This window comes from Heterodontus francisci, chromosome 12, assembly GCF_036365525.1.
Source record: "Heterodontus francisci isolate sHetFra1 chromosome 12, sHetFra1.hap1, whole genome shotgun sequence".
In the NCBI taxonomy this organism is placed as follows: domain Eukaryota; kingdom Metazoa; phylum Chordata; class Chondrichthyes; order Heterodontiformes; family Heterodontidae; genus Heterodontus; species Heterodontus francisci.
Genome location: NC_090382.1, coordinates 53,955,930 through 53,982,535, shown reverse-complemented (window position 1 = coordinate 53,982,535; position 26,606 = coordinate 53,955,930). Strand labels below are relative to the sequence as shown.

Genomic DNA, 26,606 nt, shown 5'->3' with positions numbered 1-26,606 from the left:
GGGGATATTTGTACAATATGTGAAAGTTTCCAATTTTGTGATGCCCCTTGTCTGTTGCCAATTGTATATCTGTAATAGCTCCCCACCCAAAGCATGTACATTTTGACCCATCCATTCCACACAATAACTCCTTCCAAATTGTGAAAATCACATTGACAAATAGCTTGCCTGATTATTGCAGGCCCCTAGTGTGATAATCCTATTTTCCAATTCAGACACTGAGATAATGAAAACTGAAGTACACAGATTGCAGCCCCTTGGAATGCAGATTGCTGTTGCCACACCTTTCCTCCTCCCCACATCAGACTTCCACACCCATTTCAGCAACTTTGACAATTTAGCAGTGTTTCATACAAGCCTGAATTGTAACAATAAGTATAAAATACAACTTGGCAATGTGTAAAGGAGGTGTGTTTGTGTCTGTTTGTTTAATGATTATTAGCACATATTGACATGCTCACCATTCCACCATGCAACATAGATTTTGTTCTACTAAAGCCAGTTGATAATACAATGTTTGTTCTATAATGTGTTTACCTTAAAGCCCTGCATTATAACTATAATATTTTTGTTTTATGTAATTGATTCAGAGGACTGAGAAATATTCCCATCCCTGGACTGGACTGTGGTGCATTGTCTAAGTTTTGTAATAGTCCCAGCCTTTAAAGGGAATGATATCCAGTTTCTGTCAGCTTATCTTAAAATAGGACATTTTCATGTTATAATTTTTACAGTGTTGGGAAGATGGTGGTGTAGTGGTAATGTCACTGAACTAGTAATCTTGAGACTCAGGCTAATAGGTTCAAATCCCACCATAGCTGCTGGTGGAATTTAAATTCAATTAATAAAAGCAATTAATTAATAAAAAAATCTGGCATCAAAAGTTAGTCTCAGTAATGATGCCATGAAACTATTATCAATTGTTGTAAAAACCCATCTGGTTCACTAATGTCCTTTAAATAAGGAAATCTGCCGTCCTTACCTGGTCTGGCCTACACGTGACTCCAGACCCACAGCAATGTGGTTGATTCTTAAGTGCCCTCTGAAATGGCCTAGCAAACCACTCAGTAGTCAAGGGCACTTAGGGATGGGCAACAAATGTTGGCCTTGCCAGTGATGCCACATCCCATGAAAGAATAGAAAAAACCTTGTTCTTAAGTCAAATTTCTACCTTAAAAAGTAGACCTTCACCTATCCTGCCACAATATTTTTATTTCACACATAGGTTCAGTGCTAGGGGCTGAAGCTACCTTTTCATTTTCTGAAGGGGTTGCTTTAAATTTGTTGTTTCCTTTTCCCCTAACCCGGCTTATTTGCTCTAATGAACAGATCATAGCATGTTACAGGCCTAGTTCAATCTGTTCTATGCAGGTCCACAAAATACAGTATGTCTGGGTCAGAATCCACTGTTGCTTGCCTATATTTCTGGTGATATAGTTCATCACTGACCATCAACATGCAGTATCTACTGAACCACTGGATGCCTTTGATGACAAAGAAAGTTTCTTGATTGCCCCTGATTTTACCCTTTTGATCTGATTTTGTTATTTTAGCTTAGTTTTGTTTAAAATTATTTCCACTGGACCATGCTCCCTGAAATTTTAATACAGTATATTCTTTAAGGGGAAGCACTTGTTATATCTTGATGATGTTAATTTAACAAATTATGTCAGCTTAATTTTAAATAAGACCTTTTACCTACTCTTGCCACATAGGGTATACAGTACAGAAACCAGTTATTTGGCCCAACCAGTGGATGCTGGTGGTTATGCTCCACTCGACCCTCCTCCCTATCTTTCCTCACCTAATCTTATCAGCATTACTTTCTATTCCCTTCTCCCTCATAGGCCTGTCTAGCCTCCCCTTAAATGCATCTATACCATTTACTTCAACCACTACCTGTGGTAGTGATTTCCACATTCTCACCACTCTCTTGGTGAAGAAGTTTATTCTGAATTCCCCGTGAGAGATTTGTCTTCTATATAAATTGAGTGCCAGTGACTGTAGCCCTTTCGTTTTCTGAAGTTTAAAAAAAAAACTTTTTGGATGAGTTTTTCTCGATGCTGTATATTTTCAGTCAGGCAAGCAGATCAGAGGATTTTTGATGGGCCTGGCAGTACAGGTCCAGATGCATTTGATAATTGGTTGTTTCTGTGGCTATATTCCTATGTATAAATGTATAGTTCGTCCCTCCTGCACTCTTGTGTATCACTTGACGTTGAACATCATACATTTTATCACTGGTTTGAACAGCATGGAAACTTTTGTTCAATTTCCCCCTTTCAGTTGTTATTTATTTATTTCCTGTTAGTTGGGGGAGCCAATTCCTTCTCTTTAAAAAGTGAACGTTTTCCTGTGAAGGGAGGCACCTTTTGATATATCCTTTGCCTTACCCAATCCTGCAATGCACTGCCCTAACTCAAACTGGTCTGACAAGTTACAATGTTTCTGTCTTTCCACAGGACTCTGTGCTCTACGGGCTGTTCCCATGGATGCACACTGGGATAAACATCAACTGCTGCTGGAGGACCATCAACTCGGTGAAAGACGCTCTTTGGTCTGCTCGAAACTTGTTCGTCTTCCAGTGCAAAGAGTAGTCCAAGACTGAATGCTGCAGACTCGCACATTCCAAGATAAAGGCCAGCTCGGGTCTGCAAATGAAACCCGACCCGAGCCCGACAGAACCACATCCGACCTGAGCCCGACCTGGCCCGAGTCCTTTCATTTTTTCCCGCGCCTGACCCGACCCGACCATCAGTTAACTGAGCTTCCATTTTTCACTTTGTTACTTATCTGCACAAGTTTAAAAAAACTGTAACTAAACAACCTTTCAAGTTCAAAAACGACATTAACATTAAAGCCACTTACCGGAGGTGGTGATAGAGTGTGTCCGACCCGACTCGTACCCGACACATGTCGTTGGGTCCTGTCGGGTTCAGGTCGGGTAGCCATGCTCTATTCCAAGGTCCAGGACCATGTGCTGAGGGACGCACGAAAGCATGGGGCAGCTGGCGCAAAGGCAAAGTATACCGAGGGGCTGGAACCTGTGCAAAACCCCTCGGGCTGAATGCACCAAAATATGTTTTTGCTATGTAACGCAAATGTTCATTGCATGTAAAATGGAATAGCAAGAGTTGTGATGCAACTCACGTTCTGTATAGAAGGAATCTGATCTCTATTGCACTTTCTGAAATGTCAAGTTTGAACTGTTTTGTAATGTATTTTTTTTTTACAGATTTTTCTGAATAAAGTATATTTTTGGGAAAAAAAAATTCTTGTCTTTCCACCATCGGAAGCAACACCACTTATCACTCCTAGCTTAGAGAAAACCAACTATTACTGGTGCATCCGACAACTATAGCGGGCCATAATTTGGGGACCTGACAGCCAAAACAAATCCCATCTCTTTTGAGACACAGGAAACAGTGCACAGAGTGGTGCACTTGCACGCTGCCACCAAGACACCCGATCACTTGCAGTACTGCTACTGTCCACCCGCCTGTCCTGAGGGCAGCAGCGAGCCCGTTCTGCCGGCTCCACGGAGCACCGCGACCGTCAGTCACTCACTCTCACACGCGCACCGCGGGAAGATGGCGGATTGCACGCTCACGGATGAGGACTTCTCTTTATTCGTCTTCAACTACCTGACAGAAAACGCAGAGTCTCAGGTAAGGAGCCGGCGCTTTGCCTTGCCGACAAGCCGAGCCGGCTGCTAGCTCGGGATGGTGGTGATTTGACTGGCCGCCGCTGCAGATGCAGCGTGGAGCAGCTGCCCGGCTCTCGGGAAAGTCCTGTGTGTGTGTGTTGGAAGGGGAAGCAGAGGCAGCCAGCCGTCTTCACATGTGGCTCCCGGCTCCCAGCCCGGCCCGGCCAGCACCTGAGCGCTCTCTCGCTCGCTGCCGGGTTACAATTGTTGCAGATGCCTTCGTGTCATTGCCTGGGATCGCTTCATTCATTCATTAATTCCGGACACGTGGGTGCAGCAAGTTACAATCAATCTCTTATATTCTCCTTTTTAATAGAGCCGCGATCCCTCCCAAAGTACGCCTGCAAAAGAAGGAGTGTGTGGGGAGGGGGGAAATCAGCAACTTCTACTCTATGCCTAAGATCAGCCATCAAAGCAGTGCTGAAGTCAGGCTCCTTGGGAGTGGGGGAAATAAATATACATATTTCCTCTTTCATAGTCCTCGTATTAACAGTGGACCAGATGGATTCAGCAAGAAACAGTAGGAGAACTTGCGTAACTCGGGACATTACTCAACATTTAATGTAAATGCAATGTATCATGAGGAGGGCAGATGACAGCAGCAACAAACTCCGGTTGTGACCACTTCACAATTAGTGACATGCCGGAGCAGTCTCGTTATTTCTTGTCCAAACTCGCGCCGTTCTCTTTTTAAGGCGCGTTAACAGTGAACGCTATTCCCTTACAGATTCCTAGCAGGGACAAGCATCTCACTTTGCTGATCCTGTACACGTAAGGTTATTATATAAAATAGTTAAAAACTTGGGACGTTCCTTGTATCTGATTTATCATGTGTTTGAAAATATATAACCATTGGTGCAAGGGATTATTTTTTGCATTCCAGTCCGCAACGTTTGCCCTCCTCCCCCCCCCCCCCCCGACTGTCAGCTCTGCAAAGAAAATCCTGAGACGTGTTAATGCTGTTCAGCATATTGTTTTAATACTATAACTACAATGTACATTACGTAAAGCCTCCGAGCACGGGTTATGAAAGACTGTTTGATAATGTGTCACATGAGGACTTGCTGCACCGACCAGCGCTGACGTCTCTGTTCTACTACTGGGAGGCGAGAATGAACCCGATGCCACTGCAATTCTGGCACCACTCGCTGCGCATCTCAAGTAGTGCGGCCACTCAAAAGAGCTTACTTTCCAGAGATTAAAAAAACAAACCTCTTGTTTTGATTATAGAATGTAAACTGTTGTAGCTATGTGCGGTTATGTCAGATGATCGCGCCTGACTATTTAAAGGTCATTAATTTAAAATGGTCAGGCAAACTTGTAAATGCTGCTTTACGACCTTTTGGAAGGAGTGATGTCTAATACAAAATGAAAGCGAGAAATTCTATTGCATATCATGTGTGAGTGTATTTTTTGACACGCTACAACTTTCCAATGTCTGGCCTGATACATTTACGGTATTAGGTTAGAGCTCTTTAATGGCTCACCTCAGTATGACCCTTGACATCGCCATCTAGTGTTACAGAGCTATTTTTGGTTGAAGTTGCATCTGGGTTGTAACACCAGCTTGAGAGAGGTAGTGACAGTATCCGAAGTCATCCTTTTCTTGAAACATTGATGTTACTGTACACTCTACACAGGAATAGTAACAAAGTCAAGTGTAAGAGTTCCATTATCAGAAGTAGGAAAGATAATGTCCTTAATTGTTTTGGGAGAAGACCCTGAAAATTACAGATAATGTATTAGGAATTGGCTAAACTGCGATTGCCCTATTTCGATAAATAAAGATCTAATATTACATTAGGTGAGATCTTTCAATGGTTTCCTCAAGATCTGTTGATAAAATGTTGACAAACAAACTCTCAGCTGGGTATAAATGCTGTAAACTCATTGTAAAACCTCTTGAACAACTTGCTATTCATATATTCCTAGAAAAGAGTGTCAGAGGTCCAGAAACATCCAATAGTAATAGCTACTATGAAGGCCCAGGTGAGAAGCCTATCTTGCTGTGAAGGCACCTTTCCATGTTGGCGGTCTGAGTTCATGCTAAAGGAAGTTCTCAGAAATAGCAAAACAAGTGGATACAGAATTCGGTATGAGTACAACTTCAGCTCCTTCATAAATGGCAGATTATGAAATTCCACCAACTTGTACACAAGTATTAACTTTTACCCCTTTACCTTCATGAGCGTACCCTCCAACATGTGTTACTCCAAAAATTCCAGGTCATATTCTGTGGCCCAACAATCTTAAAAAGGGCCCATAAATACATCTTTATCCGCTGCACTATGTTCATCTATCAGCTGCCAACATGGAATGTCCAAACAGGAGCTTGAACTGCAAAGAGGCTATTAGGTTGCAGAGGAGGAATGGGGAGAAATATGGAGACTGACCTTTATACAGTGATTGTGAGAGGGTGCCATGTTCCTATGATTCTGTGATTAGAAAAGTATGCCTACAAACATTGGTCTGGGAGGTCAGAAGAACCTTATATAGCATCACAATCTCATCAGATTCACTCCTTTGCTTATCAAGTGTCTTCCCTGGAGAATAAGACCATCTGTGTGGACCCTGGTATTGCTTACACTTATACATCTTGCAACAGGTAGCTGCAGACATGCTGCACTTGTGGATCCCAGCCCTCACCATAATAAACATGGATTATATACATATGAGCTATGCCCATCTGAGTGCAAAAGCTGTGCCTAGAGCTGGAAAAATATCAGGTAATCTATGCCCGAGACTCCCTCATGACATAAACTAAGGCAGACCAGCCTGACAGGATGGGTGAGATTGCATTAGCACCCTGTTCCAAATCAGCCAAGTGGGCAGCTACCCAATTTCATGGCAAGAAAATATTGCAAAGATCCCACATTCTTGTTCTCTTACACCCTCCCCTCTACTGACAGGCTAACTCCTCCCTGCCAAAAATGACTCAATTGATTCAGTTGTGTAAAGTTGAGTATGAACACCCATCACCAAATTCAGTGTATTCCCAAGCAGTTAACATGTGGACATGGTAACAACTCACCCTTACATAATACCTCTAACATTCCAAGATGCAAACATGTAATGGACTTAGCTGGACATAGGCAAAGAAGGTTATGTGAGGTGATCAAAGATGAAGTTAAAACAAGAGAGAATCTAAGTAGCTTTTCAGTGCAGATAAGTAGCAAGATGGAAGGGTTTGGGAACAGAATGCAGGATTGTGATCGCCAAAGGCTCTGACACCAGTGGTGGTGTGGAGGGGAGAATGTGCTGGAGTCTAGATTCAAGAATGACAGATGCGAGGTGGGACATTGGGCTGCAGGGTGCTTCCGAAGTAGGATGGGTTTAGGCTTTGGATAAATTTGTAAACAAGGATGAGGATTTTGAATTCAGTGTGCCAGGAACAGGAAGCCTGGTTGATTTGTAAGTGAAACTTAGGACATTAGGATATGATGGTGGCGCTCTGAAGCACACCTACAAACATAAAGACTAGTTTTTTTACACTGCACCAGCTTTTAAATTTTTTCTTCAGGTTTATCAGAGAGCACCTACAATACAAAATAAAGTCTCCCTCAGAACATTGTTTGCCAGTCATTTCAATAAAGTAGGTGGCTTCGCAACTACACTGGCAACCAGTGACCTATTGATTAATAAAATATTATGCAAACTTTTTCTCATTGAGGTCACTTGCTTTGTGAAATGAAGTGTTGATCACATTGCTATTTAAAGCTGTATTAAATCACACTAACTTCAGCTGGGTTAAGATGGAAAGAATTTATGATTTAGAGATGGCACCAGGTAGGTTCTGCATAAAAGTGACCTTTAATATCTTAAGTGATACAAACAGAATATGCGAAGAAAGCTGTTTACTAAGGTACAAACCTGTATCACACTTCCAAGCGTGCACTGCTACAGAATCAAATTGCTTCTCCACAGTCAGCAAGTTCTCTGCTTGCTCTATTTAATTTACCATAAAAGCAGAAACTAGACCAGTTATAAGTTATACCAGCAGAGGGCCTAGGACCAGAATTATGCATTGTGCAATTTAACAGAATGTCTGGCTCCTACAGCTCAACTTCTCAATGGACGTGGCTCCTCTGCATTGTTCGACAATCATTGCTCCATCCCATCCACCCACACAAAAAAAAATGCTATGACTATGAAGCTATTAGACTTGATACACGAGGCTCATTAGACAATCTGGATCAAACACTGACCAAGAATGGCATGTGTGAAGAGATGTGTTACCAACTTTTACTTATTTTTAAAACATGATGGGGAATAGCAGTATCAGGATACTTTTAGAAGTTTTTTAACATTTAAATCTTTCATGTTTTTTGCCCAGTTAAACAATTGATTTTGTCTTGCTTATCTCCACAGATGTACAAACTTTTAAGGTTATCTTTTTTTTTGTCCATGAGTAGACTTTAACATAGTAGCAGGTTGTTTTTGATGTGATATCTGGCAGGAAAGCCCAGAGGTCTGCACCACAGGCAAACAAAACAAATGCACCTACTGCTGCTTTTGTGGAATTCAAGTGAAATGATGGAAGGACAAGATGAATAAGAATTGATTTGTTTCCCAACCTTCTATATACCAACCTTCACTACAGATAGCTTTAATTCAAAATACAGGAGGTGCATGTGACTATCTCTTACTTTCTGACTATCTCCATGAAAAGTTTAATAGTTTAGTCTCTCAGTTAACCATTTGTTGTCTCTTTTGGCTCTGGAATTGGATGATTATCTGAAGAGAAAAACTTTGCAGAGTTACGTGGAAAGGGCAGGAGAGTGGGACTAGTTGAGTTGCTCTTGCAGAGAGATGGCACAGAGACGACTGGCCGAATGCTCTCTTTCTGTGCTGTAAGCATTCTATGATTCTGTGTTGCGATAATTTTTTTTTTGAAGTGCTCTGGTGCTACATTCTTGCTTTTATATATCTTTCATCCCATCCATCATTAAACAGAATTGTCAGCATGCTTATGATGCCCGTGGTGCTGGATGGTGGAAGTGTGTATAGACTAAAGGTAATCTCTATATTTAGATGGCAGCTTGCATGTGACACATTTGGAGTGAACATGCTGCAGTTGTGCACGAGTGGAAGAGTATTTTCAGATTTTGGAATGCGCTATCCTACTATAGATGTTTTCTGGGATAAATATTGGTAATATGCCGTACTGCTGCAACAACTGAGGTGAGGTTGGTAGCTCCATGCTTCAGTATTGCATTGACTCAAGCAGTGATCTAAGATGTTTGCTCTTCAGCAAAGAGAACAGTCATGGTTGGTTTGAAGATAGCAGCCATTTCAACAATTCCTGGCTTGTAACAGCTCATTTTTTATTAAGTGTGGCTATTCCTGCATGTGATCATGTGAGTCAAATTTAAAAATGTGAGAATCTGCTGCCAGTCCCTGATTGATGCTTTAGGATTCTTTTCATTTCCAATTCCTTATTTCAACATCGTTCTGCTGCAACACTCCCTGTGAAGACAGTTTTTGAGTACCCTAAAATTTACCCTTCACTTGGCTCATATGTTTACCAATATCGAAAAAAGAATAATGGGATCACGGGTTTCATTTTCTATAAAAGCAACACTAACAACAACTTGTAGTTATATGGCACCTTTAACATGGTGAAAGTTCCAAGGTTTTTTTTATTCCATGGGATGTGGACGTCGCTGACAAGGCCAAGATTTGTTGCACATCCCTAATTGCCCTTGACAACTGGCTTGCTTGACCATTTCAGAGGGCAGTTAAGAGTCAGCCACATTGCTGTGGATCTGGAGTCACATGTAGGCCAGACCAGGTAAGGATGATAGATTTCCTTCCTGAAAGGACATTAGTGAACCAGATGAGTTTTTACAACAATCAATGATAGTTTCGTGGCATCTTTGCTGATACTAGCTTTCAATTCCAGATTAAAAAAATTAATTAATTGAATTTAAATTCCACCTGCTGCTGTAGTGGGATTTTAACCCAATGTGCCCAGGGCATTAGCCTGGGCTGCTGGATTACTAGTTCAGTGACATTATCACCATGCCACCATCTGCCACTGTCTTTCCCCTCTTCATGGAAGCATTGCCAAGCAACATTTTCCCAAGCCTTATATGGAGATATTAGGGCAGATGACCAAAAGCCTGGCCAAAGAGGTAGATCTTAAGGAGTGTCTTAACGGAGGAAAGACAGCAAGAGAGACAGTGAGGGTCAGGAAAGGAATTCCAGAGCTTAGGGCCTTGAAACTGAAGGTGTGCCTGCCAATGGTGCCGCGATTAAAATCAGGGAGCCTCGAGGCCAGAGTTGGAGGAGTGCGGATATCTCAGTTTGTAGAGCTGGAGGATATTAGAGATTGGGAGGGGCGAGTCCATGGAGAACTTTGAAAATAAGGATAACAATTTTAAAATTGAGGCATTGCTTAACTGGAAGCCAGTATGGGTCAACAAACATTGAGGTGACGGATTGGTGCGAGTATACTGTCATTTTAATTCGTAGGATGCCAGCAAAACACCCACATTTCACTTTAATTTGAATACTTTCAGTTGTGCTGTGAAACAGATTTTAAATAACATATTAAGTTTGCAAAATGCAGTTTGAAATCATCTTAGAGGAATTATTACATCAATACATTGATGGACAGATAGGTTTCAAAGGTCAGAGAGACCATTGAATCCATAATGAATCCTCAAATGTTCTCGAAACAATTTCGAGTAATGCATAATATATCAGGTAAAATACTGCTTAACTCAATCAGAGAAACATAAGTTGAGACAGTTGCAGTGACTGCCAAGAAACTTGAGTGACCAGTTGCTCATGAATTCTAAGCCTATTATGTAAAAGCTGTTTTCTATGTATGTCACATAAAAGGAAGCCATATTGAAAATAATTGGCTCTCTGTATTCTTCTCTGTGATCTGCCTATAAAGAAGGTCTAAAATATTTTGGATACAAATACATGAAAGGATAAGATTTAAATTAGTGTAAAGTGTGAAAAATTGTGAGTACTTCACCTAAACTTCAGGAGTGATGGCTGGAGGAGAGGAAATTTGACAGCGTTGTATGTGATATTAGTTCAGGGAGTTGAGCTCATCACAAATTTGACAGTATCTGATGGCCTAGAGATAGTTACAGAGAGTGGAAAAACATTTGGTGGTGTCGCATGATTGCTCTTCTCAGGATGAGGGCATTTATTTTAGTTGTTAGCACGATTTCTAAATCTAAGGAATTCTGAGAGTCTCGGCTTCTGTTGGAGAGCTAAATTTATGAACATGTTAAAGTGATAGACAGGAAAAGACCGACTGGTCCATCCATCTGTCCACACAATTGTAATACCTTTCGCATCATGTTACGACCAAGGCCAGAAGAGAGCACTGTTTATTCTAGTTCCACTTCTTCATGGGTCACAACATATATTTAAATTTTTTTCCTACTTATCGACACGGTCAATCATAGACTCTATTTTTCCCCTGAATAAAACACACCAACCAGGTTTCTTAAACAACAAAATTATCGGTTTATTATAAACCAAGTCTTAACCAGTAATGGAGTAAAGCAAAACGCACAGATTGAAATATTAAAGTCCCCTTTTTACCTTTGCCCCTCACATGCATACACAGAAAAATAAAGGAATTTTTGTTTCTATTTCAAAAACAAAGACAAAAACCCCTCACTTAGGCTGAATACTTGCTCATTCTTGAAGAAAAAACAAATGAGATATGTTGTGTTCCAAAACTGGCATGCAGTCTAGCCTCCAAGTACAGGTAGATGGGTCACTGGGATCTTTTAGAACAGTTCTTTTCAGACGGCATTGAGAATTAATTTAGCAGGCTTTTTTTCAAAGATGGGACGAGATGAATTGACATAGTGGGCTTCTCAGGGTCTTTTAGAGAGGTTCTGGAAAACGTGAGTGGGGTTGTGGTCTTCTCTCCTTCCTTGGAAGTTCTCTTCTCTCATTGGAAGTTCTCTCCCTTTTTATATGTTCAACCCAAACTCAAAACAATTCAAAAGCAAAACTGACAACAGGAGGTCAACCTTTTGACCTTCATCAATCGTGACCGGTCACTTCTTTGTAAACAACTTCTTCAGGTGTCCAAAATTCTCTGTTGTTTATTGTGCTGGAAGTCAGGTGGTTTCCCGGCATGGCTTGTTGTTGTTGCTGGAAGCCAGGTGGTTTCCTGGAAAGGCTTCTTGTTGCTGGAAGTCAAGTGGTTTCCTGGAAAGGCTTGTTTTCCTCACAAGACCACTCAGTGCCCCTTTTAAAAAAAAACATTTCCAGGGACTGTTTATTCAAAGTCAGGTGGCCTTTACATGACCCCCTTTGAAAACCCCGAAGTTTAACATTTCTTCAATCTTTCAAAAATGAATCCTCTGAAAATATATTTAACAAAACCCAGAGGCACTTATGTAACAATCATAATACGTGCACTTCCCAATCCACCCAGATCCCTGTGTTTGCCTAGGAGAGGCAAAAAAAAGATACATGCCCGACTAATTGGGGGGAACAAAAACTGGAAAGTTTCTCTCCACTCCCTTAGGCAATCAGAACTAGTCCAGGAGATCACAATGGCCCTGACTTCCATTGCAAGCAACATACTTGTACAAGATGATCTTCACCTCAGCTAAAACAGGTTCAGCTCTTGTAGTACAGCTAATCTGCATTCCCTGCATGAGTCAGGAACCTGTTCCATAGGCCCAGTAATCCCTGGGTAAAGAGGAGCTGCCAACATCCAACCTAGTTCAGTCCTTTCATATCTTGAAGACATGACAGCTGGTCATTGCCAACCTGTTCAGTTGAAATAATTGGTCTATATAAGCACAATCAAGTCCCTTCGTTGTTCTTGAAATCTTTTATCAAATCGTCCCTAAATCTAAGCTTCTGTAAGGTGTGGAGACCCAACTCATTGAGTCTGTTTGAGCAACTAAAGTGTTTTAAACTGTCTCTGACATTGCATCATAAAAGTGGTATAATATGCATCTGCTGCTTTGGAAATATAAATGTGATTCAACTTGTACAGGCAGTTTCCAGAAATATTGGGAGCCCATCTTCCTCCTTAAATGTTGACATCAAAGCCTTGCTGATAGTTTGAAAAGCATTAAAAGAGACTGACATACAATTTCTTAAAAAGGGATAGTGATTGGAGACGATCCCTGCTTCCTCATATTAGCCAGTTTCATAATGGATCCAGAGATTGAGAAAGTCCTGTTTAGTTTGTTTTTGGCATTCAGTACAGTGAGTGTATTTTGGTATGAACATGTGACTGACAACTCCTTTAGTTTGGAAGTCTGTGTTTCAGCTGTGCTGCATAAGTGTTCTGCATGCAATTTGACAATGTGCCATACTAGTCTAGAGCCCACACTTATTCCATATATGTTCTGGCAGACCGAGGAATCCTAGATATCTTCAGAAATTCTTTCCACAGTTCTCATCTCCATTTTTGGTTGTTCTTCTCGTCCATGCCTTTTTACGTTTGGACTTGACTATTCCAATACACTTCTGGCTGTCCTCCCACGTTCTACCCTTCATAAAATTACCTAATCCAAGTCTCTGCTGCCCATGTCCTAACTTGAACCAAGTTCACCCATCTCCCCTGTGCTCACTGATCTAGATTGGTTTCCGGTTAAGCAATGCCTCGATTTTAAAATGCTCTCCTTTGTTTCCAAATTCCTCCATGACCTTGCCCTTCCCTACATCTGTAATCTTTTATAGGCCTACAGCCCTCCAGGAAATCTGTGCTCCTCCAGGTCTGGCCTGGTTGAGCATCCCTGATTTTAATTGCTCCACCATCGGTGGTTGTGCCTTCAGCTGCCAAGGTCCTAAGCTCTGGAATTCCCTCCCTAAACCTCTCTGCCTCTCATCTCCCTTTCCTTTTTTAAGGTGCTCCTCAAAACCCACCCCTTTGACCAAGCTTTTGGCCATCTCAAATATTTGTTTGACAACTCTCCTGTGAAACATCGTGGAACATTTTACTCCATGAAAGGTGCTAAATAGTACAAGTTGCTGTTCTTCTTGAGCATTGACCCTTTTATATTGCCTACATATTTCCATTTAACCTCATGTGTTTACTTTTGTGTTAAAAACTATAAAACAAGTCTGGCAACTTTTAGTGAGAAATCTGTATTTTTGTTGAACGTGCAAAACTATGCTTTGCACATATCTCTTTAATGGCATTAAGCTAACAGCATGCTACAGCAAAATGCATTGGAAGTGATTTTTGTCAGTTCATTATTTCTGTCTTAAAAGTAATGATCTTCAGCTGTATGATCATCATTAAGATGCAGAGGTGTGCACTTGGACTTTTATAAGACCAATAACATTGTCAGCTGCAAAGAGAGTAAAATGGCAATTATTTCATTGAAAAGTTCTAATTTCCTAATTTTTCTAATTTTCTGACATGTTCTTGTTAGTTATTTTCCTTTTGGGTCTCCCTGGTCCTTCTGTTTCTTGTGTTGTGGAAGTGGGGCTTAGAATGGGTAACCTATTTGCAGGTGCCTGCCAATGCTACTGTGTAACTAGTCTTACTTTCCCCTAACTCCCTGTCGGGAAACACTGTACAATTACTTTGCTGTGTACCTCTGCCAAATATGCTAGTTATTAGCAGGAAGTCACAGAGTGGAGGAATTTTTGACTCTAATCATTCAACAATGCACTAAAACACGAGGTTACCACGTTTGAAATTGTTTCATAGACACCATTTCCTAATAGTTACTTCATACAGAACCATGCCTTTAGCAATCATTTTAAAATCTGCTATTAGGGTGTCTAAAACTACTGAATTACATGTATTGAATGTTATTTCAACACAGCTTCTTTAGAATCTTTTACATGTTTTTTTTAAAAGTACTACTGCTTTTAAAGCTGCAAGCTCCCTGACTAAGCACATATGCTCCATGTTTAACCTTTGCATAATTATAATAGTATTGTACTGTATAAGTAGTCATTGCTCTGATACATGAATGCTGAATATTTATTATAGTTAAAATTCTCTCTATTAATGTGAGTACTGTGAAATTTTAAACTGTCAGTAAGTTGCAAGAACTGATGATGATGGAACCCACCTTCACAAGACAACTAGGAATGGACAATGAATATGGTCCTGCCAACATTGTCATCGCCCTGAGAACAAATGGAAAAATAAATTGGGTTTGAGCCCACTCCAGGTTTCTGCATCTAATCTGTGTTCATCTATGTAGCAACAGTGTCTGCACTTCAAAGTAGTTTATTATATGTGAAGTAGTTTTGGGATGCCTGGAGGACATAATAAGGTACCATACAAATGCATGTTCTTTCATTTTATTCTTAGGATTACTTTTTATAATGAAAGGTTAGCTGTCAGCACAAGTGTTTCATTGTATCAGGTGCTGTCTGGTTAGAACTGTCAGACTTTTATTAACAGAGCATTACATTGTCACATAGTTAAATATACAGTAAGCTTTCATTGTACTATTCATACTGTGAAAATCTGTTGTGACAATTTTCCATGAAATAATATTTACTCCCTATAAAATTACCTACCTTGTGGAGGATGTATTACAATAAGAGTATGGACAGTGACTTCTTTTGTTTCTGGTGTTTCCACCAAATGCCTGATTAGTGTTTTGGCTTGCCGTCTCTCTAGTGGTAGGATTCTTACAGTTTATGCAGCAATATGCTTTTATTGTTTCCAGTTTACTCCTATCCTCTACCTGAAGGGACTTAATCATGATCGGATAGTGCAAGGCAATGCCGCTTCCTGTCTGTGTAACGTCCAGCCCCACAACCCTTAAGCCTCTGTGCTCCTCCGATTCTGGTCTCATGCACATTTGCCGTTGGTCACTAAACCTTTAGGTGCCTAGGCACTAGGCCCTGGATCCTCTACCTCCCTTTCCTCCTTTAAGCACTCCTTAAAACATAACTCATGCTAATATCTCCTTATGTAGATCGATGCCAAATCTTGTGTGATAATGCTCCTGTGTAGTGCATTTGAACATTTTACTCTGTTTAAGATGCTATATAAAGACAAGTTGTTGTTGTTGCTGTTGCTGTTGCTCCACCATTGACCACTTTCATATCTGAAACTAGGCCGAGTGTATTGATAATGCTATTTGACTATTGGGATTACAGCTAACGCTAATCCTGTCCTCATTTGAAGTTCGCAAGCAAACAGACTATAGGCGGGCTCTGTAGGTATCAACCAGAAGTGGGAACTCTGGCATTTTTTCATATCTGACTCAAGGTGCTGAGGAAATTATACTGGTGAAATTAGCTAATTTAGCATAGATGGTGATTAAACCTGGGTTTTTCTTGTCTATTACTCAATCCCAAACAATACAGTTCATTTACACCTAGCCATCAGAAAAGTTCTCTTTTACTTTTAAATGCTTGCTTCTTGGTGATTGGAGAAACTATTTATGGATAAAAGCTCTTCATATTGTTCTTCTACATGCTTTTAAGTTTAATTTATTTTTCACTCAAGGGGAAAGATGCCAGTTTTCGGGAATGAAACACTCCTCATTTCCAGTATCCAAAGTAAGTATTGAGCACTCCCAGGTCAGATGTAGCAAAGCCAATTTTTTTTTATTCATTGATGGAATGTGGGCGTCCCTGGCAAGGCCAGCATTTATTGCACATGCAATATGTCTGTACAACTGAGTGGCTTGCTAAGTCATTTCGGGGCCAGTTAAGAAGTAATCACATTGCTGTCAGTGTGGAGACACATTTGGCCAGACTGGGTAAGGATGGCAGGTTTCCTTCCCTAAAGGACATTCGTGAACCATGTGGGTTTTTACACCAATGTGGTAGTTTCATGGTCAGCATTAATTATGCTAGCTTTTTAATTTAAGATTTATTTAATTAATTGAACTTTAATTTTCCAGCTGCCATGGTGGGATTTGAACTCACATCTCTGGATCATTAGTCCAGTATCATAACCACTATGCTACAATACCCCTGTAATTCTGAGCAATGCCTCCAACATCAGAAAAGCACTTGTTACTATGATATTTTTGCATTGCCCACAACTATCCTTTGGACTATCTGAGTGACATTACTAATATGAGCCAAATTAGGGGTAATTTGTGATGAGATCTATGCCAACTAGCAACTGGATTGAGATTGCCTAAATTAAAAGAAAAATACTACAGATGCTGGAAATCTGAAATAAAAACAGGAAGTGCTGGAAATACTCAGCAGGTCAGGCAGCATCTGTGGCGAGAGAAGCAGAGTTAATGTTTCAGGTCTGTGCCCTTTTATCAGAACTGGCAAAGGTTAGAAAAGAATTATGTTTTAAGGAAGTGAAGGGGAGGAGGGTGGGGAAGAGAACAAAGGGGAAGGTGTTTGATAGGGCAGAGGGCAGGAGAGATTAAATAACAAAGCTGTCCTGGGCCAAAGGCAAAGAGTGTGTTAATGCTTGTGGTGAAAGACAAAGCATTAGTCCAGACAGTGTTAAAAGCAGAATAATGAGCAGCTCTGTCTACATAAAAAACAGGCACATGGTGAAAAAATAAAATAAAAAATAGGAAAATATAAAAAAAAGCCAGTCTGAAGTTATTGAACTCAGTGTACAGTCCACAAGGCTGTAGCGTGCCTAATCGATAGATCAGGTGCTGCTCCTCAAGCTTGCATTGATGTTCACTGGAGCAGGCCAAAGACACACATGTTGGCATGAGTCAGGGGTGGGGGTGTGTTGAATTGGCAAGCGATCGGAAGCTCGGGGTTATGGTGATGCTTTCGAACTGAGCGGCGGTTTTCCACAAATCGGTCACCCAACCTGCGTTTGCCTCTCCAATATAGAGGCGACTGCATTGTGAGCAGCGAATACAGTATAATAAATTGAAGGAAGTACAAGTAAATCACTGCTTCACCTGGAAGGAGTGTTTGGGGCTTTGGATGGTGAGGAGAGAGGAGGTAAAAGGGCAGGTATTACACCTCCTGTGATTGCATGGGAAGGGGTCAAGGTGTCGGAGGTGATGGAGGAATGGACCAGGGTGTTGTGGAGAAAACAATCCCTTCGGAATGCTGGCTGGGAAGGGGAAGGGAAGATATGTTTAGTGGTGGCATCATGCTGGAGGTGGCAGAAATGGAAGAGGATGATCCTTTGGATGTGGAGGCTGGTGGGGTGGAAAGTGGGGACAAGGGAACACTGTTGCGGTTCTGGGAGGAAGGGGAGGGATAAGGGCAAAGGTGCGGGAAATGGGTCGGACACGGTTGAAGGCCCTGTCAACCACAGTGGGGGGGAATCCTCAGTTGAGGAAAATGGAAGACATGTCAGAAGTGCTGTTGTGGAAGGTTGCATCATCAGAACAGATGCGTCGGAGATGGAGAAACTGGGAGAATGCGGTGGAGTCCTTACAGGAAACAGGGTGTGAGGAGATTGCCTAAACCCCATTACACATACAACTTTTTACTGCCAATAGACAGGAGGAACTGTATCCTTGTACTCTGTCCTGGATTTGAGGTTCAAGAGGTGAAAGTCTAGCGTCTGATCCACTGTACCATCTAGTTTTGTTTTTTTTTTGAGTTCTTCATTGAAAATGGGTTCGCATTTCAAGTAACATTATTCCCAAAACCAACCACTAAAACTCCCAAACACCCTTCCCTTTCTATTTGATGCTTTTATTAATTTCTTCCTCCTTTTTAGGTCTCGTTTCTCATAAAGTCTGTCATGAAGCTGCTTCTAAACCTTTGCCAAATAATAGTTATTAACTAGCTGTTGTATGAGAGTCACTTGGGTGGTGACCAGCTTTTGCCCCTATATCTGGTGAAATGTCCTACATTTACTCTGTACCCCTTTCATTCACTTCGCCATGAACTTGCCACAAAGGAACTAATGGGCATTAATCACTTCCCACTCTCCAGCTCTACTTAAAGTAATTCCCATTTCTCGCTTGTTACAAGGTGACCAGAACTGGACACAATATTCATGGTGCAGTCTGAAAAGAACACCAGACAGTTTGATCATTCGTTTCTTTAACTCATATTCTGCAAAGCTCTTCCTCACATCCACCGTGCATCTCTTGCTCAAAACCTTAAATCTGTGTCCCCAAGCCTATCCCTAATTTAAAGTTAAGTTCTTTCAGTGCCATTGGCTGAAAGCCGTACTTTACTAGATTGTGTCTTTCAGACATTTTTATTGTTTCAACACTGAAGATAACTGACAGTTTTGAAATTTGTGCATTATATATTTTTAGAGAATATAATGGGCATAAATCTACCCATAATTATGAGTAAAACATAACTTTATAGTGTCATTGTTACATAGAAATAGGAGTAGCCCATTCAGCTGTTTTTCCCTGTTCCATAGAGTCATAGAGTTATACAGCACAGAAACAGGCCCTTCGGTCCATCGTGTCTGTGCCGGCCATCAAGCACCTAACTATTCTAATCCCATTTTCCAGCACTTGGCCCGTAGCCTTGTATGTTATGGCGTTTCAAGTGCACATCTAAATACTTCTTAAATGTTGTGAGCGTTCCTGTCTCTACCACCTCTTCAGGCAGTGCGTTCCAGATTCCAACCACTCTCTGGGTGAAAATGTTTTTCCTCAAATCCCCTCTAAACCTCCTGTCCCTTACCTTAAATCTGTGCCCCCTGGTTATTGACCTCTCCGCTAAGGGAAAAGGTTTCTTCCTATCTAACGTATCAATGCCCCTCATAATTTTGTTCATCTCTATCAGGTGCCCCCTCAGCCTTCTCTGCTCTAAGGAAAACAACCCTAGCCTATCCAGTCTCTCTTCATAGCTGAAATGCTCCAGCCCAGGCAACATCCTGGTGAATCTGCTCTGCACCCTCCCCAGTGTACTCCACCATTCAGTTAGATCATAGCTGATCGGTACCTTAACTCCACTTTCCTACCTTTGATCCATATCCCTTGATGCCTTTACCTAATAAAATATCTGTCAATCTCAGTCTTAAAAATTTGACTTGACCCAGTATCTACAGCCTTTTTGGGAGAAAATTCCATATTTCCACTATTCATTGTGTAAAGAAAATGCTTCTTGATTTCACTCCTGAATGGCCTCTCCCTAATTTAAAATTAAGTTCTTTCAGTGACATTGGCTGAAAGTTATATTTTACTGGATTGTGTCTTTCAGACATTCAGAAGATAACTATGACAGTTTTGAAATTTGTGCATTCTTATGTTTTTAGAGAATATAATGATCGGGTGTACTTGCATACTAAGAATGCTGAAATCACATATTAACGGCTAGTTGATGGGACACCAGAGTACTAAATTTTAGGCACTGTATGTAGAGGGCAGGATGGTAGCCAGTCGACCAAGACCTACATAAATGTCTTCAACATTGAAGGACTACTTCAGGATCAGCCTTTGCACTAGCTTGCTTAAGATTTTCTTCTAACAAAAGATATGATCTAAGATGTACTACAAGATTCAGTTTGGGGGAGGTGAAACGAAAGAGAACGTGTTTGTCCTGTGCACTATTCTTTGGAGTAGGGCATGGAGTCTTTCCTATGAGAGGTTTTATTTGGGAAATATTTTTTTTCCCATGGAGAGTTTTAATTGGGGAAGGGGTTGTCCCATACATATATAATGGGATCTAACCAGGCGCATGCATCTGTTGGGGAGGGAAACTTATGGGAAAAAAAAACTCATGGTTTGTCATTGATAACCAGATGTTATGTTTTACTGGCTATTAAATCAGTATAATGTTTTTCATACTATGGATGTAGCCAATGCAAGCATTTTCAACTGCCATTGACCCAGCCGTAGCATTTTTATAGACATTAGATGATTCAGCTTAATAAATTATGATCTTCAATCTGTTTGTATGGTATGTTAATTTTATAACCATTTCATTATATATTTCACATTTCCAGACACAGATATTGATGCAACCTTACAAATGAAAAACAAGCGATGAATAGACTGAAACATAATTTTTTTAGCAAGCTGTAGTTTTATATGAGCCAGTACAGCCGACTGAGAGTGTTTACACAATTAAAGAGATTAACACTGAGTTTTTTTAGGGATGGTCTTGTAATCCATCCTAAGGTTAAATAAATTAAAAGTAAAATGTAGAAGGGAAGCCTTTTCAAAGTCTTGCAGGGTTTGTTTACCGACGCTATGACATAGATTCCTCTCTTGCTAAAAGTCTGACTGATCTGTGTGCTGGAAAGCTAATCTTGGAGATTAAGGTGTCAGTCAGTGCACTGTTACTGTTTCATTCTTAAATTGAATTTTTAATATCCTAAGTTCTGTTTTCACCATTATAGTTGATGGGATGGGGCTTCAAGCTTACAGTTTGTTTCTAAGCTAAATTACCTGCAGCTTGCTGTGCTTGACGTAAGATGGTGGCTTTTCCCAATGCACCAGATTTATAATTTGGAGGCTGAGGGAGAGTTTTTTTGAAACCAAGATAGTTATAGAGATTCCACTGGTGTACAGCAATGGCATTATCTGAGCAGCAAGGCCTCCAGGCATTGTCAATTATATCTGATCCCATGAGTTAATTTTATTACGATTCAAACATTTTTTATTGAAGTTAGAGTGCATTAGGAAATACAATATACACTTGAGGTACTTGAGCAAAATGTTCTATATAGTGCTGTGTTTCGGCAATTCAGATAAAGTAAGATCTCTCAAACAGCAAATGAAGGAATGACAGATATTCTGGCGGCAGTTATTTAAAGGAGAAATGTTGACCAGGGCACTGGGAGAACTTTCTGCTCTTCAAGTATTTTCATGGAATATTTTATATGTACTTGAGCAGACAGACAAGACCGCAGTTTAACAACTATTGTATAGATGGCACCTCTGACAATGCAACACTTCCTCAGTACTGCGCTGAAATGTCAGCCTAGATTATGTGTTACAGCCTTCTCGCTCAGAGACAAAAGTGTTACCAACTGAGCTAAGCTCTCAGCCACGAAAGAATACAAAGAGAATCTGACTGTCAATACTTTGAAAGCTGGAATGAGCTGCCCACAGTATTAGTGTCCTGTTTGCTCTGTGTCCGTTTAGAATTTTTAACAAATATTTTTACTCAAGTGAACAGTGATCACAGTGATGATCGGTGGGTGATTTTTGAATGTGATGGTGACACCTATTGTCCATTACCTTTAGTAATATTATTAGGAGAGCTGGCTTGCAGTTGAATTAGTTTCAGTAGAAACCTGGAACAAAATTGTCTCATTTGTACACATCAAGTGTAGTCAGATTGGTAATGTTTTGTCTTGCAATTGTCACCAATGCAAATGACAGCTGAGCCATCAAATGGAACATGGTTAATAATAAAACAAATCAACATGTTCAGAAATGTGTTTATTTTTGTGTATGGCTTTTAAGAAGTGTAAGAAAGTAATGCACAGTAAATACAGCTACCTTAAAGCAATGTTTTGGAGGTGTAGGAATTTAATATTGAAAGTTTTTGTAGCAAAAAGAGGAAATTATGGGCTCCAAACAGCAGTAGTGGGCATAAAAATACATTAAAAATTAACTACTTCAGAAATTTGTGGATGACTGATTCCAAGAGTGCCAATAGTGAAGGTGATCAGTAATAAAGTCTGAAGAATAAGCAAAGGTGTAGATTGTTAATTGTGTTTAATCATATGCAGGTGGAGGGTGTTAAATGTGTTATTTAGGGTCTTACTTGAGTATATATAAGGAGACACTTAGTGAAACTGGGTTAATAAAAACAAAATGTGCTGGAAGTGCTCAGCAGATCTGGCAGTATCTGTGGAGAGAGAAACAGAGTTAACGTTTCAGGTCTGTGAACTTTTATCAACTGGCAAAGGTTAGAAAAGAATTAGGTTTTAAGCAAGTGAAAGGGGGTGGGGGGGCCCTTGGTGGGGAAGATAACAAAAGGGAAGGTGTGTGATAAGGCAGAGGGCAGGAGAGATTAAATGACAAAGTTGTCCTGGGAAACTGGGTGAAGGTTTGAGTGAGGAGCTGCGTGTTTGTAATCTTTTTACTTTGTAAAATCAGTGCAAGATGAAGTAAAGATTGCCTCCAGCATAATCCTTCAACAAGAAGTTTTCAGGAGTATAACTTGGATGTGTCTTTGAAATAGTTATTGACTGCAACAGAAGGCCCTACATTACAACCTTGCAATCCTTGCATTCTGCTAAGTTTATTTTACAACATTTCACATTTGATCAAAGATCTGTCGTATAACATGATGTAGATACCAACACATTGGGGGGAATTTTATCCTGGCGGTGGGGGTCTTGACTTTGGGAGAAACTGATGCCGAGATCCCCGTGTCACCTCTTTTCCGGAAGGCCTGCCGAATTTAGTGCCAATCAGGCACTTAAGTGGACAGCGGCAGGCCTTCCATAGGATCAAGGACCCTATTGCTGGAAGTCCCGCCCTTGGGGAGCTGCCAGCCAATCAGAGGTCAGCAGTTGCATCCCCACCGCAGAGGCGGTAGCTGCTGCTGGAGATGACCATCCTGGAGGCCGAGGAGCGTCGCTGGAGCCATGCCTTAGGTAGGTCATGGCGGGAGGCGTCTTGCGGGGTGGGCGTCGCAGGGAAGGGAGGGGAGGTCGGCAACAAGAGACGGGGGTGGCCCTCAGTGGGCCCCCCCTTTCCTGGAGTAGGGAAGCAGCCCACATGATTTTCCGAGGCATGCTTACTGTGTGGCGACAGGGCCGCCCGTCACCTGGCTAATTACGGCTACAGTGGGAAGACGCCCTTAATTGGGGGTTAACTACCCAGTTAAGGGCCTCAATTGGTGGCAAGACAGGAAGGCCATTCACAGGCCTTCCCACCCTGGACTAAATTTTGGTGGAGGTGGCATGATGGCAGGGACCCCCTGCTCCCACCCCTATCCCACCTGATTTTATGCTCTCCCTGCCTCTAAACCCACTGTGGGAGAGAACATAAAATTCCTCACATTGTGCAGTATCAAAATTCATATTTTGTGTTAATGCACTTTTATTTGCATTACATAAATTTCCAACGCAAACAAAATCAATTTCATTAACTGCAGCAGTTAAAACAAAAAGATATCTGGTAGTCCACTACCCAGAGTTGTACATGTTTCTGGATACCATTTTTATATCCACACAGAAAAATTCTTTCACATCCATGATCAGTAGTTTAGAAAAGGAGGATTAAGTCTGTAAGGAAGGAGGAAAAGATGACAAGGTGGATTGTACTAGGATTGAATATTTAAAATTTATAAGGTTTGTAAGAGCTGGGAAATAAGTAGAAAAAGCCACTTCAGTTATAAGGTGCTTCACTAGGATACCTCAACTAGAAGACTGACCCTTTCAGTTAGAAAACATAAAAGCATACATTAGCCACACAGGCCAGGAGGTCTTCCTCTCCTCCAGCTATCTGCCCCTCTTCCACCCTCACAAAAACAAGAGTGCCCAAAAGTTTGAAACACCTGAGGTCTTGCAAACTGAAACACACAAAATGCACAGAGACACTCCGTAATGTGATGGAATGGAGTAAGTCAACAGTTTAGCCAGGCAAGTTGGCTGCCTTGTCAGTCTGCAGACATTACATTAGTCTGCAACTAATGCTCTCTCACTGTGCCATTCTTCCTTATGCAGCACAAAGATGTGATCAAAGCGAGAGTTCCTTGGATTCTTCTAACAACCAGCACTGAAGGAATGTAAGAGCAGTTTTAAGTACTATTGTTGCTAATGTATCAGCCCAATCACAGGATGGTCCTGTAGACAATTCTTATAACACTATCTCCTCACCAGTATCTACATAAAAATAGACTTAATTGTTTGCTAGCAATCATAAACTTTCAATATGTCATTATTTTCAAATTAAAAATAAAGTGAATACTTATATAAAATGTGCCTGACCTTTTATTCTTTCAATACAAAAAATAGTTATTTCAATGTTTTCCTCTCCCTCTCCCTCACTAAAAGTCTTTATTATTGTAAAAGTGTAGTCTACAACTCATCATAAGTAACGCTATGTATGATTATAGACTCAGCACTGCAAGATGGTACTTCAATTTTCACTTTCTGAAGAATACAAGTATGTGGCATACCTTTATCCTCAGGCCTGATTTCCCCCTTATGCATATAGATGGATAGAGTGCAATTTTGGTATAGTTCATGTTTGTTATTGTCTTGAATGCAAAGCATCCATCCTACCAACTGCTACTGAGCTTTAAATCTATACTTCAGCTGACAAATGATTGGTTCAGGGCCATTTGAAGCAGGTCACTGCGAAACACAGTGAAAAATAGTGGGAAGGGGACAGATAATGTTAAAAAGACAAACCTAAGGCTTTGTGCCTTAACGCGCTGAGCATTCGCAATAAAGTGGATGAATTAATCGTGCAAATAGATGTAAATGGTATGATATAGTCAGGATTTTATTTATTCATTCATGGGATGTGGGCGTCACTGGCTATGCCAGCATTTATTGCTCATCCCTAATTTCCCTTGAGAAGGTGGTGATGAGCTGCCTTCTTGAAACGCTGCAGTCCATGTGAGGTAGATACACCCACAGTGCTGTTAGGAAGGGAGTTCCAGGATTTTGATCCAGCGACAGTGAAGGAACGGCAATATAGTTCCAAGTCAGGATGCTGTGTGACTTGGACAGGAACTTGCAGGTGGTGATGTTCCCATGCATCTGCTGCTCTTGTCCTTCTAGTTGGTAGAGGTCGCGGGTTTGGAAGATGCTGTCTAAGGAGCCTTGGTGCATCTTGCAGATGGTACACACTGCTGCCACTGTGCGTCGGTGCTGGAGGGAGTGAATGTTTGTGGATGGTGTGCCAATCAAGCGGGCTGCTTTGTTCTGGATGGTGTCGAGCTTCTTGAGTGTTGTTGGAGCTGCACCCGTCCAGGCAAGTGGAGAGTATGCATCACACTCCTGACTTGTGCCTTGTAGATGGTAGACAGGCTTTGGGGAGTCAGGAGGTGAGTTACTCGCCACAGGATTCCTAGCCTGTGACCTGCTCTTGTAGCCACGGTATTTATATGGCTACTCCAGTTCAGTTTCTGGTCAATGGTAGCCCCTAGGATGTTGATAGTGGGGGATTCAGCGATAGTAATGCCATTGAATGTCAAGGGGAGATGGTTAGATTCTCTCTTGTTGGAGATGGTCATTGCCTGCCACTTGTGTGGCGCAAATGTTACTTGCCACTCATCAGCCCAAGCCTGGATATTGTCCAGGTCTTGCTGCATTTCTACACAGACTGCTTCAGTATTTGAGGAGTCGCAAATGGTGCTGAACATTGTGCAATCATCAGCAAGCATCCCCACTTCTGACCTTATGATTGAAGGAAGGTCATTGATGAAGCAGCTGAAGATGGTTACTCATCCCCAAGGGGTTGGCATCTACCCGGCAATGTGGAAAATTGCCCAGGTATGTCCTGTACACAAAAAGCAGGACAAGTCCAACCCGGCCAATTACCACCCCATCAATCTACTCTCAATCATCAGTAAAGTGATGGAACGTGTCATCAACAGTGCCATCAAGCAGCACTTGCTTAGCAATAACCTGCTCAGTTTGTGTTCCGCCAGGGCCACTCAGCTCCTGACCTCATTACAGCCTTGGTTCAAACATGGACAAAAGAGCTGAACTCGTGAGGTGAGAGTGACTGCCCTTGACATCAAGGCAGCATTTGACCGAGTATGGCATCAAGGAGCCCGAGCAAAACTGGAGTCAATGGGAATCAAGGGGAAAACTATCTGCTGGTTGGAGTCATACCTAGTGCAAAGGAAGCAGGGATTACGGAGACATGGCTGCAGGACGATCAGGGATGGGAAATGAACATCCAGGGGTATTCAGTATTTAGGAAAGACAGACAAAAAGTAAAAAGTGGTGGAGTTGCATTGCTGGTTAAAGAGGAAATTAAGGTGAGGAAGGATATTAGCTCTGATGATGTGGAATCTGTATGGGTATAGCTGAGAAACACGAAAGGGCAAAAAGCGTAAGTGGGGGTTGTATATAGACTCCCAAACTGTAGTGGTGATGTTGGGAATGGCATTAAACAGGAAATTAGAGATGAAT

The 26,606-nt window shown here is 41.3% G+C and overlaps 1 protein-coding gene across 2 annotated transcripts in view; it reads left to right on the top strand.

The window, feature by feature from the left end:
• Positions 1-3,542: 3,542 nt before the first annotated feature.
• Positions 3,543-26,606, top strand: part of LOC137375861 (peroxisome proliferator-activated receptor gamma coactivator 1-alpha-like) — a 159,735-nt gene continuing 136,671 nt past the window's right edge. For both annotated transcript variants that reach the window (XM_068043428.1, XM_068043426.1), the window contains exon 1: positions 3,543-3,668. In XM_068043428.1, the coding sequence (XP_067899529.1) occupies positions 3,591-3,668 (78 nt within the window). In that variant the 5' untranslated portion in view covers positions 3,543-3,590. The remainder of the gene's footprint in view (positions 3,669-26,606) is intronic.